Source organism: Sphaerodactylus townsendi, linkage group LG06 (genome assembly GCF_021028975.2).
Source record: "Sphaerodactylus townsendi isolate TG3544 linkage group LG06, MPM_Stown_v2.3, whole genome shotgun sequence".
Taxonomy (NCBI): domain Eukaryota; kingdom Metazoa; phylum Chordata; class Lepidosauria; order Squamata; family Sphaerodactylidae; genus Sphaerodactylus; species Sphaerodactylus townsendi.
The window spans coordinates 53,854,817-53,869,217 of NC_059430.1; the positions used below are offsets into that span (position 1 = coordinate 53,854,817).

At 36.5% G+C, this 14,401-nt stretch overlaps 1 protein-coding gene across 1 annotated transcript in view; it reads right to left on the bottom strand.

Moving 5' to 3' along the window:
- Positions 1–230: 230 nt before the first annotated feature.
- The window catches only part of OTOGL (otogelin like), a 145,599-nt gene continuing 131,428 nt past the window's right edge, over positions 231–14,401 (bottom strand). The window contains exons 56-57 of the mRNA XM_048501557.1: positions 6,830–6,909; positions 231–2,800 (exon numbers count right to left, since the gene is read on the bottom strand). Coding sequence (XP_048357514.1) covers positions 2,600–2,800; positions 6,830–6,909 — 281 coding nt within the window. The 3' untranslated portion in view covers positions 231–2,599. The remainder of the gene's footprint in view (positions 2,801–6,829; positions 6,910–14,401) is intronic.

Here is a 14,401-nt window from a genome sequence, read left to right on the forward strand (position 1 = left end):
AAGCCAACAGCGGGATCATCAACAAATAGAAAACAGACAAATAGAAAACAACAAATAGAAAACAGAGGGAGAGAGTAAAGCAGCAGTAAAAGCCATTGCAGGAGAATATGCTTGCTCTCCCTCCCCCGATTTTTCTCGAGCCCACTGCATTTTCTTCCACAATGGGCTTTACTGTTAGTTTTATAATAATTTAGTAATAGCAAGTAATAGTTTAGCTATTTGTCTTTCAAAATGTATTTATTAATTGAATTGCAGTACTACATATATCAAAGCAAGCATTGTGTTTAAAAGTAATGTATAGTTTACTAAATTAAAACAAAATCCATTATAATTCATTTAAACTGTGAACAGTTTGCACAATCAATGTCACCACATGATGAGTCCAAATTAATTAGCCATGTCTATCAACTAGTTCTCAATTGGAAGACAGTTCAAATATACCATCTCTAAAAAATTTCATATGACTGATACCATCTAAGACTTCATACAGGGGATTGTTCACATGTGAAAATCTCACCCCAGATGTATCGTCCTGAATAGAAACCATCAGATTCTTCTTAATAACTTCCAGTCCCATTTGGTTTTGTTAATTAGTTTGTAGGTTTCCCAGTTCATTGTGATATTATCACTGTCCATGTAGCATACAAAATATATACAGTATTTGAAAATTGTACATGACTTATAGCAGAACAGTTACAATGATAATAATAATAATAGTAATAATATCAAATATTTCAGTTTGAACATTGGCAAAATATTTTAAATGCAAAAACAAAGAAATCAAGGTGCATTTTCTTTTTAGTTAACAGAAGCAAATGTATTTTCATCAGGTTTTTTGCCATCTCCTAACCAAAGGTAATATAGAAAATATTATTTCTCTTTTTTGATAAAACTTTAAATATAAAATGTATTGCAAAAATGGTTAATTTGAAGTTTTCAGATATACTTTAAAACTATCCATAATATTTAATTACATAAGGCTGCCCAAAAAGGACACCAAAAAAGTAGCATGTGCATGGTTAGAAAACAAGAGTATAGATGGAATATTGGTACACCATATATTTTTAAAGTTAAAAATGATATATAAATATTAAACTATGCAATAGGTTGCATTTAAGTATATTATATTCATTGATTAATGCCTGTGAAAGAGCAAAGAAAGAATAAAAGTTCTCCAATTATAATGATCCGTAAGGAAGATCTTGTTCACCAACTTCTGGTTTGGCTGGGTGGCATTCCAGCTGTGGGAAGTTTCTGCTCTGAGAAGTTTTGTTTTAATGCTTAATATTTGAGTTTAGTTGTATCTGCTTTTTTCCTCTCTTTTCTGTTCAGATATTCTTTTGAGATTTTTTGGTTGTTTGGTATTTAGTTTGTAAGACCACATAACTAGTAGAGTTCAAGTACCTCATGACCATAGATACACCAAAACATGAACACTACAGGAAATGCAGCAAAATATGTAAATACGAGTCAAACATACTATTGCTAGAGCGAGTTGAAATATTAATATACAAAGTACCCATTCTATGACAGACCGCATAGAAATCTCATTCAAACACAGATTAGGACTGTGAAGCAAAAAGGCACAGTAAGCTCCTACAAATAAATGTCAGTCCTTGAAATAGTAGCATCCAGGTAGAAGAACGGGAGCAGGACTATGCTATCACTGGTCAATTTCAGCTTTTCATGGAATGCTAGACCCCAATGCTCCCCAATGTTGACAATTGCTAGATTGTTTCTGGAAATTTTTTCTGTTCTGAGTTCCAATGTCTCCTTCAGGATAATGTGCACTGTGGAGATTCTCTAGCGTAGGAGTGTACCATGCCTTTTTGCTTCGCAGTCTTAACCTGTGTGTGTATGAACTTTCTATGGAGTCTGTCACAGAACAGATATTTTGTAAATCACATAGAATGTTTGACTTAAATTAGTAAATGTAAATGTTTTAAATTAATTTTATTCCATGTGAGTAGTATTGTTGAATGCCACATCATTTATTTTACATTTTTATTTTTATTTTAAATAATTATTTTATTTTGCTGTGCCTGATTGATGAGACTCCCTGGGGACTGTTCAGATTACTAGTGGGACCTTTGGGTCTCTGCTTTTTTTCCTCTTCAATTATAATTATCTAGTTGTTTCAGCCTTGAAGCAATAGGCTATCTCATAGTAAAAGGTGTTTTGGTTACTTCCCCAGCTCAGGTTTAGAGTATTTCATTTAATTTTTTATTTATTATTTGATTTGGTTTGAGCAACAAGAGAAACAACAAGTGGGGAGTAGTCAGCCTGGTTAGCAAGATCAAGCTGTATATTAAAACTATTCAGCCATTAGTATCTATGTAGTTAACAGTTTAACGCTTACCAAGAACTAATCAGTCCTCATATCTGAACAAGAGAAGTAAATTACCTTAAAATTAATTAACTGGTGTATACATGCCAATATATAATCTTTTGCTGCTGTAACAGCATCAAGTTTTGAATTAATGTGTCTGAAAGATTAGAAAAATATATTAATTATATATTTATTAAATCTGAATAATTCCAATAATAAACATATAAATTCCCTGTCTGAACGTAATCATCCACAAAATTAATCTCATTCTTAATTCCACTGACATGAACAGTCTGTAGGCTCCGGGATGACATACATAATTTCAGTGCCATTTCCTGAGCAGTAGAGTGGTACAGTTAAATTCTGTACTCCATTTTCCCGACAGCATTTACAGAATCTCAAATGACTATCAATGTTCACATTAAAAATTGTGGCAGAGGGGCATTTTCCATCACAAGAAGCCACATTTATCTGTTAGAGAAAAGGAAAGAAAGTAAACGTTTTGTCCATATTTTTAAAAACATTAAGACATCAGATAAAGCAGTTAGTAGGCTGAACTGAGATTACACAAGCCATGCTTTTTTTCAATACAAGGAGGAAGTAATCAGATGTGTTCATTCCCTTCTTCACTTTTACTCTGAGCATTGAGTTAGAACTGCAATTTTCATGAGTTCCCCATTAGGCATTGAGTAAATGGGAAATGGGAAATTCTCACAATGGGAAATTCTCACAATGGGAAATGGGAAATTCTCACAATGGAGAGATGTAGGGAGTGGTGTCCCCAAGGATCCGTGTGGGACCAGTGCTCTTTAACCTATTCATAAATGACCTGGAAGTAGGGGTGGGTAGCGTGGTGGCCAAGTTTGCAGATGATACCAAATTATGTAGGGTGGTGAGAACCACAAAGGATTGCGAGGAGCTCCAAGCGGACCTTGATAAATTAGGTGAGTGGGCTAAGAAATGGCAAATGCAGTTCAATGTAGCAAAATGCAAAGTGATGCACATAGGGGCAAAAAATCCAAACTTCACATACATGCTACAGGGGTCAGTGCTATCAGTCACAGACCAGGAAAGGGATTTAGGCGTCTTAGTTGATAGTTCCATGGGAATGTCAACTCAATGTATGGCAGCTGTGAAAAAGGCAAACTCTATGCTGGGGATAATTAGGAAAGGAATTGAGAATAAAACTGCAAAGATTGTCATGCCCTTATATAAAGCTGTGAGTGCGACCGCGCGGAGTACTGTGTTCAGTTCTGGTACGCCACATCTCAAAAAGGATATTGAAGAGATAGAAAAAAAGTGCAGAGAAGGGCGTGAGGATGATTGAGGGACTGCAGCACCTTCCTAATGAAGAAAGGCTGCAGCGTTAGGGACTCTTTAGTTTGGAGAGGAGACGTCCTGAGGGGGGATATGATTGAAGTCTATAAAATTATGCATGGGGTAGAAAATGTGGACAGAGAGAAATTTTTCTCTCTTTCTCACAATACTAGAACCAGGGGGCATTCATTGAAAATGCTGGGGGGAAGAATTAGAACTAATAAAAGGAAACACTTCTTCACGCAACGTGTGATTGGTGTTTGGAATATGCTGCCACAGGAGGTGGTGATGGCCACTAACCTGGATAGCTTTAAAAGGGGCTTGGACAGATTTATGGAGGAGAAGTCGATTTATGGCTACCAATCTTGATCCTCTTTGATCTGAGATTGCAAATGCCTTAACAGTCCAGGTGCTCGGGAGCAACAGCCACAGAAGGCCATTGCTTTCACATCCTACATGTGAACTCCCAAAGGCACCTGGTGGGCCACTGCGAGTAGCAGAGAGCTGGACTAGATGGACTCTGGTCTGATCCAGCTGGCTTGTTCTTATGTTCTTATGTTCTTATGTTCTTATGAGTACTGCCAAGAGCCACCATGGGCCTTCAGGCAAGGTTTTATCTGTCCCCATGCTCCTGATCCAAAATAAACATCATAACAAAATAAATAACTTGGCTATCTCTTATCGGGAATTGAGTGATAATAATCCATTAGGTAGAAACATTAAAGGAAAAATGGCATATTATTAAATAATAAATTTTACTTCACATCATTCAGTAGTTTCTAAGCCTCTATTTTTTTAGCTCATGTAAGAATTCATAATTGTGTTAAAGAAGCAGAGTCAGCTCTTTTCAACCAAACTGTTTCCACCAAAAATGCCCTTCTCTTCTACTTATTAGACTGTAAAAAAAATCATTTGCTCTCTTTGTAGCAGTCCTGAGGATTCTCTATATCATCAGCTCAGTTTGCATAGCATGTGGCCCTCAATATTTGTATAATTGACCTTGTGTCTAATTTTGTAATTTTAATATGGCCCTTTCCGCACAAACATTTTAAAAGGATTTAAGGCAGGAAATAAAATGTTTCCTCTGTGGAATTCTGCATTATTTTCCCCCCTTGTGTCCCCAAACCCTTTTATTTCCAGTCTTAAAATGTTCTATATGAAACCTGTTTTAGAGTGATTCTTTTTTCTGAAATATTTTCTTCCTTGCTATGTGGGCAAATATGTAATGTTTTATTTCTCCTGCCCATTCTAAAACCGAAACAGAAAGCTGAATGGGAAATATGACTATGCTATGCTGACCAATAGAATCTAAGAAGAAAAGGCGACAACACTGATACCCAATCAGATGACAGGAAAATTGGCATGTCTTTGAAAATTCAGATCTTCAAAGCATCAAATCCACGCATGCATGGTTTAAAAAATATATATACTTTTGAGGTTTTCTGTGTGAACTACCTGAAACATTTTGTTTTGATGAGCTAAAATGTCTGCAGAATGTTTTAAAAGGCAGAATATGGACAAAACCCACAGAAACAAAAGTTTTGAAAAGCTCCTGAAAAAATTCTGCAAACAATTTAACTGCTGTGTGGGGAAAGGCCTGCTGTCTAGCAATATAGGATACCCTGTAGTTCTAACTTCTAATCTCAGACTTCCAATGTGCCTTAATTAAGTTTTTAAAATATATTTTTACACCATATGTTATAGTTACATATTTGACTTGTTTCCTTTGATATAAACTGAAACTAAGGCATTCACTATCCACACTTATAACCTCCAGATTTATGCAAACCACAATGAGCATAAAAGTATATGTGTGAAGTGGGGAATCACTCTTTCGCTACTTTGATAGATTCCCGGAAAATTTTAATTGGCGCTCCCCCCTTCTATGCATAACATGAACAGATATTTTCTGTTTTACTATAATCCATGTTTCAGTTCCCCATCCAGAGTAAGGATCAGAAGGAATAAAGCTAGAAGTGGGGGGTGGGGGGGGGGCAAACACAAAAGCATTAGATGGTGGGGGAGGGAAGAAATGAAGGCACACCATGTTGGTTGATGGGTTTAGGAACAACTCATGATAGGAAAATGTATTCCTTATCCTCATAGTTTTAAAGGTTTGCAGTCAGAGAAAGCTTTTTAAAAAAATATTGCTAAAAATGCTGCAAACAGCACCATCCAGGAAGACTAAGCATCTGTGTTGCTCGGCTTTGCCATTTCTGTACCACTAGAGACTGAAGGACTCAACTTCATTAAAATGAAAACAAACACATTTGATTATTCCAGTTGCACTAGGCCCTCAAACTGACTTGGGCCTTGGGATTGTTATATCCCCAATACTCCACATCAGCAGCCCTGGGCACTAACAAACTGCAGTTTCTTCTTTGCAGGGCTACTGGCAAGTCATAAACCATAATTTGTTGATGTGTCTGATTCAGATGTCATTTCAAATATAGTTCTAAACCAGAAAATGGTCAATCAAAATGTTTATTGTAATGCTGTACTGTAATGCTGCTAGTATTGAACTACAACTATTTCTCTGTTAATGTATTTACTGCTTGAAAGACTCACACAACTGAGCGATCATATTTCAACTAATTCCTTTAAAGGGTATTCTAATAGTATGGCTGTACCAAGGCATATCTATTCTCAAAGGCTGCCAATCAGAGTAAGATTGTATATCCGGTTATTTCCAATCCAAAACAGTGCCTAAAATTCCCTGTTTAGTTTTGGTGTGGAAATACCTACAACAAAACTAAACAGGAAATTTCGAACTTTGGTTTGGATCATAAATATCAGAATGCAAACCACTAGATCAGAGACGTTTTACTTGCATTTGTTATGAAAGTACATGCACTCTATTTGCACTCTTTATTTATAAGAGGATAGTTAGACAAGTCAATGTATTTGTCAGGTGAACATAATTAGATTGAATTCTACTCCTCTGGATTCTGATGTTATTCCAAGAGCAAAAGGTCAGCACTTGTGTCATGTGATGGGAGAGGCAATTAAAGTGTAAACACATTTATGAGTAGGAGAACACAGCTAAGACAAGAGATTTCCCAGATGTCAGGGACCTATTTAGGTATTTATGCAACATAGTTATGAGACACCTTTTACTGGGTGGTTTGTTTATATGGTCCATAATGACTAGAAAATGCAAAAACTTTAGCTAGGTGTACTTACGGGGCTTCGACTCACACAATCATGTTTCCTTATAGTTGTTCTTACTATGATTTTTTGACAAATCTTCTCATCCCTTTTACCTGATGAAATATAAAATAAAGTCCACTTATTCATGTATTCATTCACATATTTGTGTCCAAGGATAAATAAAATATTCAAAATAAAATTAACTCCCTGTACACATATGTCACAACTACTTTTAGAAGTATGCTAATACTTTGGATTATGCCCAAGTATTTTACAGACATTTTGTTTTTCCAAGAGAATTTCTGGAACACCTCTGAGAATAACAAGCATAGTTGTCCTTTCCCCCCTTGATTAAAACTTCTTACTTTCACAGGCTGCTCCAGAAGTTCTCTTGAGTTTTGGGAACTTCCTGTCAGGCAAACTGACAAGTAGGGAGCTTGGGAGATCCATTTGCAAGTATATCTTACAATCCAACTCTTTGGATTAAAGCATCAGTAATACAGCTATAGTTATTTCAATTTCTTTAGTAAAAATTTTCCGCATTAGTTTGGAATGTATCAATTTTTCCAATTTCCAATTTTGTGTGGCCCCTTCCGCACACGCAAAATAATGCGTGTTCAAACCACTTTCACAGCTGTTTGCAAGTGGATTTTGCCATTCCGCACAGCTTCAAAGAGCACTGAAAGCAGTTTGAAAGTGCATTATTCTGCATGTGCGGAATGAGCCTGTGTGTGTGTGTGTGTGTGTGTGTGTGTGTGTGTGTGTGTGTGTGTGATCAGCCTATTTTCCCCTGTTCACTGAATATACGAAAAAGTGAAGACAAATATTATTGCTTAATATTTAATATTTTTAACTGGTACATTTGAAGACTGAATTCAGTTATTAAAATTATCAAGGAGAGCAGAATGATACAATCCACTTTGAAGTTCCAAAGGCATGGTATAATGAACTAAATAAAATAAACAAGGAAAGCAGATCATATTTCAATAGTCATTCAGAAACATAATAAATTTAACTAAATAAAATCTTGAATGCAGTGAATGTAGCTTAATAAGTTCCAGCTCACATTTAACATTCATGACTAGATTTTACAATGGAATTTAGGATAAAGTTTAGGATAAAGGATAAAGAAATTTAGGATAAAGTATACAACTTTCAGCATGAAGAAACCCTTGCCTATTCAGGCAGGCTTGGTTCCCATGATCTGTCTACACCTTTTACTGCAACAGACCACAACGTACAACATTTTATATTGGCTTCAATTCATACTGAAAGTTCTACATGTGAAGGGGGAATACATTTAAACTAAATCCATTTAATTTAAAACCTACATGGTGCAGCTAAGAGCCAGACTTAAAAATATAATAACCTGGCAAGCAGATGCAATGCATTATATATGTTTCTCTCATTCTCTGTCTTTTGTTCTACACTCTTTTCCAAGGAAAGATTAATGTGCGGTCAGTTGTGGCTCAGCAATACAGAAAGTAGCGTACTTCTGCAGTGGAAAATAGTCCCAAATGACTATGAGCATTATAATTCAATTTTAATAATCAAATGCACAATATTTCAGGATATAACACATAAAAGACCTTAAAAGACCTGACGTGTTTGGATCCAATTGGATCTTCTTCAAAGATCATTAAAACAACCTACACATACACATTATAAAACTATTCACAATCCATAGTCTTGTTTACGTGTTTTGAATCTTACAGGTTGTAATCTACCAGCTGGCTTTTTGATATATCCATATATACTCTAGTATAAGTCGACACGAATATAAGTTGAGGCACCTAATTTTACCACAAAAAAGTGGGAAACTTATTGACTCGAGTATAAGTCTAGGGTGGGAAATGCAGCAGCTAGTGGTAAATTTCAAAAATAAAATAGATACCAATAAAATTCATGAAGGTATCTCACTGGTTGTAAGAAAAGTTGACTAAAAGCAATCTTCATGATCAGAGGACAAACAGGATGAAGGCAAGAAGGGAGACTGTCTGGCTGCTTCATGCCAAAGACTGTGCATACCCACAAGGCCTCCCTCAAAAATGGCTCACTAGAATTTTTAAAGTGTCATTAGGCAAGGCAGTTTTTAAAGGAAGCAGATACTGTTTGCTAGCACCACCTTGTGAACAGTGTATTCTTTTATCCTTGCATGTTCAGGGACATATTTTATTCACAGGTAAGATTTAGCCATTAGGAATATCTACAGTGTCTCTTTGTCTCCTACCACACTTGATAAATAGCACAGAGGGTATTTCTGTCCTTAGAACAGTAAGATCCTCTCTTTTCAGCTTTAATTTGTACTGCTTTACAGAGAGGAATTTGCACAAAAACTCAGCTTGACCTGATTTACTAGTAACAAATCTTGACTTGCATTTTGCAGTCTTTAAATGCTACAAGTGCAATGGAATCTCTCTCCAAGAGGATGTCATGCCTATCAGAACACAAATTTCAAGGGCACAGAGTAATACCTCACACGGCATTCAAAGCCAATGGAGCAACTCTAATTGCAAAGACTGTGGCTTTATCAAAGCTGGAGGATTTACAAGCCTAGCTTTACATAAAAACACAAAAGGGAATGGTGAATTTAATACTCAAAGTTGGATGCAGGCAAAATGCTTCTGCCACAGCTGGTGTGATCTCCTTTCTCTGTGTGCCACAGCTCCGGTGACCATCTTGGAATTACCGTATATACGTGAGTATAAGCCAAGGGGGGCTTTTTCAGCATTAAAAATGTGCTGAAAAAGTCAACTTATACTCGAGTATATACGGTATATTCTTGACCACATATAGCTGATTTTAGTACAGTCCAGGGAATGTCTGCCAAGTGATATTCTGTGAAAAAAGTTAGCTGGTGAATAGAAACTGGTAAGATTTGTAATGTAAGTCATAGATATCTGTGATAACACCATTTGCTAATTTTGCATCCCTAGTGGTATTCTGTTAAAAAGTTACATGGTGGATTGAAACCTGTAAGATTCATAATATATGTCATAGATATCTATGGGAGCACAATTTTATGTCTCTTTGACCTATTTAAAACATACTGGACAATAAATAAGACTGTGTGGATTGTGAATAGTTTTATAATATGTATGTGTGGGTTGTTTTAATGATCTGAAGATCCAATTGGATCCAAACACATCAGGTCTATTAAGCTCTTTTATGTGTTACATCCTGAAATATTGCGCATTTGATTATTAAAATTGAGGCTTTGTGGGTGTTTGTAACATATTTTATGATATTGTGGTATTATATGTGTTCTCAGATATGAATGTACATTTTCTGTAAAGATTTTTATTAGTGTTTTATTATTTAGAATATAGCACAGTGCAATAATACACACACACACTATTAAGGGATAGTTTTTAGATTTCCCAATCTTCTTGGTTCCTCACTTGTTTTTTTAGGTTGTGTTGGATTTTTCTCCCCCAGCTTTTTTGTTACATAATTCATACCCCACAACACTATCTGGCAGATGAAGACAACTAATTAACAGATAAATCATGCAACAAAAATTAACTAAATCAAAACATGTATACTAACATCACATGTAGTGACCAAAGCAGACATAAATTTATCTGCTATGTAAAATAAATAGAAGTAACTTTTAATAATCTACTTCATTGAAAAATCACATGCCTGGGCAAGAAAGACAGTTTTATTATAATTATTATAATTATTATAATTATTATAATTATTTATATTTCATAGACCACCCAATCCCCGAGGGGCTTTGGGCAGTATACAATAACAAATTCAAGTGCAATACAACAATAAGTATTACCGTATATACTCGCTTATAAGTCACATTTTTCAGCCCTTTTTAGGCTGAACAATGCCCCCCTCGAATTATACGTGGGTCCCCCCCGCAGAGCCGCAGCGCTTACTCGTGAGTCGCGAAGCCTCATCCCCCTCACTAACTCATACTTTCTTTCTTGCAGGCTCTAAGTCTAAAGCTTGGCTTCAGGAAAGCTGCCGCTCAGGGCAGCCTGACTCTATGATTTTCTTAAAAGGGCAATGCTCCAGTATTGAGGCATTCTCTGCTTCGCTTTCTCCTGCCTTCAGCTGCTTTCCCTCTCCCCAGACCCGCGTGCGCCCACCTCGCCCCTACTTAAAAAGCCTCCCAAAGGCTTCTGGGGCGCTCCTTTCCTCCAGCTGTGGCTCCTTTGCCGGCTCAACACCCTGCCTCCTGATGGACCTTTCCCACCCTCAACTTATATGCGAGTCAATAAAATTTCCCAGTTTCTTTAGGTAAAATTGGGTGCCTCGACTTATATGCGGATCGACTTATACATGAGTATATACGGTAAATACAATTTATAAACTTTAAACATTAAAATCCCTTAAAATCACAAGCAGCAGCAGCATTAACCCACATGGCATCTGATCCTAAGGTCAGGAGGGGGCCAGCAATGCCAAAGATGGTAAAAAATATAATGCAGAGGCAATGCCGGAGATGGAATGAAAGAGTGGTACAGGGCATCAATGTTGCTACCTATCAAATGGCTTGGAGGAAGATAATAAGCTTAATATATTCTGAACATTACTTCAGAAAAGAGCAAAAATCTCAATAAGAATAGGTTGTGTGAACAACACATTACCTATTTCATTTGGATTGCTTATACAGATAGATGATGTAGTGATATGTTTATGGGGGGAAATTCACACTTTACTGCCAACACTGAGCAATATCAGAATATTGTCAGCTACCCTTAAAGCAGCTTACAAGATAAACAAAGGATATTTACCTTATCAGAGCAGAAAACTTAAGGCAACAGTTTTGTTTATCTTACAATGAGTATCATAGATTAATGTTTAAAATATGTTACAAATAATTAGGTGCAAGTGAAAGCATGTTGTGGACTACCTTCATTCAATATAAATATCTGATTGGTGCACAGTAAGCACAGATTTGTACTAATGAAGTGAACTTTAATATATATATATTGGCTCCTTTAAACCTTTTCCTACTTCATTGTGAACAAATTACCCCATGCACTTTCTCAGTTGCTAGATGACTACAGAAAGAGAGAGACAGAGAGAAGAGAGAAAGAACCTTTTGTAGACAAAAAACCAATTAAAAATCATTCCAGTAAGGCAATTTGCTGTTTCATTGCACAGATCATCCTTACAGGATTAGAATTATTTTGATTTTAAATAATTGGAATATTTCTGAATGTCGTCTAAACTGTAATATGAAAATGATTTATAACATGACCCTTTTCTCAAGACCGATGTGGGTATGCTGATAATCTGGGAGTGGATGTTATCCAGTTTTAAATGACTGGCTCAGCAGCTAACATCTCATTTCTACTGAAATCTTAGATGTAATAAATTAGTTTTGAATTTTAATCTACCATTTTAAAACTGTAATTTAGAATAATTACTGGGTCACTTTAAATCTTCTTGTGAGTCCTAATATGCACATGCTCCATTCACTAAGCAGGTCCATCATCTGTAGAGTTAGTTCTATCCAAGTCTGAGCTGACATTTAAAGTAGTATCAAAGGAAACAGATTTTTTCTGGGGTGATCTTATATTCATGTTGGACAATTATAAACTTTGTTCTCATACTGGTTGTGGTGGGTTTTCTGGGCTGTGTTCTCATAACCTTTCATATCCCTCTGAAACTTAAATTTTTTCCCCTACAGTAAATTGTAGTTCTTCATCTAAAATACACATTTTATCTGGGGATACCTTCTCTCACATGTTTGTTTTAATGTTATCTTTCAATTTCTTAATTTCTTGTTCCATTTTAGAGCTATCTACCATAGCTGTCTTTATCAGTAAAGCAATCAGTTCCATTGTTCAAGATAGAAGACCAGCAATCCTTAAAATTTTCATTATAAGGGAACATCCATGGGGTCTTTTTCATACAGTGGCCTTTAGATATAAAGATCAATTTATCCTTCATCTAGTGTGTATCTACTAGTAGATGGGGACTACTGAGGAAGAACTTCTTTGCCAGAACATGTCTAGTTCATGAATACTGTTTCATGGATTAACCTGTGAAACTGTAAGGAACTGTAAGAGATGTTTAGTGTACTGCAACCTTTGTGACTTGCATGGTCTAGAAGTCAGTTCTTTTCAAATCTGTTTTTACGTGCACGGTAGGATTAAACATACATTTTGTTTAGTTCCTTTTTAGAAAGTTACTCTTAATCTCTTAGGTTCCAGTTTAGTTTTAGATTGGATTTGCCCCTTTTGCACATAGTACATATGCAGGAGTATTATGGGATTATTGTAGAAACAAGATTATACTTAGAGGTCTTCATATGGAAAAAAAAACAACCCTAGCAATGTTCCCTCGTATTAAAAAAATTAAGGATCACTGGTCTGCCTGGGAACAAATCTGTTTTCTTTTATATTCCTTTAAATATAAAGGAGTATCTGAGGGACCGTCTCTCCCTATATCACCCTTCTAGGCCCCTCCGCTCATCGGAGGCGGACCTACTGGTGATCCCTGGCCCCAAGGCAATCCGGCTGGCCTCTACAAGGGCCAGGGCCTTTACGGCTCCGGCCCCTACCTGGTGGAACAGGCTTTCAGGTGAGATCAGTGCCCTGCGGGACTTACAAAGTTTCTGCAGGGCCTGTAAAACGGACCTGTTCCGCCAGGTGTTTGGCCAGCCGGGATGATGTCAACTCCGCCATAAGAACATCTGGCCTCCTGTGGGTATATAAAGGGGGGAGGGAGGGGTTGAAGCCATCTGTAGTCTTGGTTTTATGTATTATTTTATGTAAATTATATATTATGATGTTTTAAATTGTTTTATTATTGATGGACACCGCCCTGAGCTTTTGGGGAGGGCGGTATATAAATATAATAAATAAAATAATAATAATAAAAATACCATTCAATAAGCAAGAACATCTTCGTTTACTTCAGTGTTAACTCTGAACTTGCCTCATTGCATAAGTACTGCTGACACATCAGAGAAGTTCTTGCACCACAGGGAACTCCACTGCATATCACAGTTCCCATGCATGCATGCTAGTTCAGGACTTGCCATTAGATCAGATAACATGTTCACAGAATATGCACATATTACTACCATTTCATTTGGTACAGTTTTTCTATGCAAGAAGTACTTTAATGTGGGAAATAAGGCACACTAGGTATGTAAATTATCATGTTACAGCCAGTTACAAATATAGCAAAATATATGCTGAAATCTCATACAATTATTTAAATGAACAATGCTCACTATACATGACGCATAATGAGAGAACTGTATTAAGGCAGGAGGTTCTGACTAGGAAATTATGGCTATAATTGCACATTATTGCCTCCATGGAACTGGTTTCTATGAAAAAATGCAATATATAGTATGGCAGCAGCAGCAGCTACACAGTTGGTGCTTCAGAAAGTCATTGGTTTTTTATCCACAGTGATGACCAAGGGAAAGAGGATCCAGATGCCCTACCCAGAAAATGTCACAAAATAGAGGTGGTATCTAGGTCAATACCATGCAATGGACTGCATTATGTCTTGGTTGGACTCAAGCTTGGCTATGCACCTGCATGATCTGTCCCAACTAGCCTCTGCCTCCACCATCATTTCATGGCATCCACTGGCAAGAACAAAGGTATGGGCACTGGG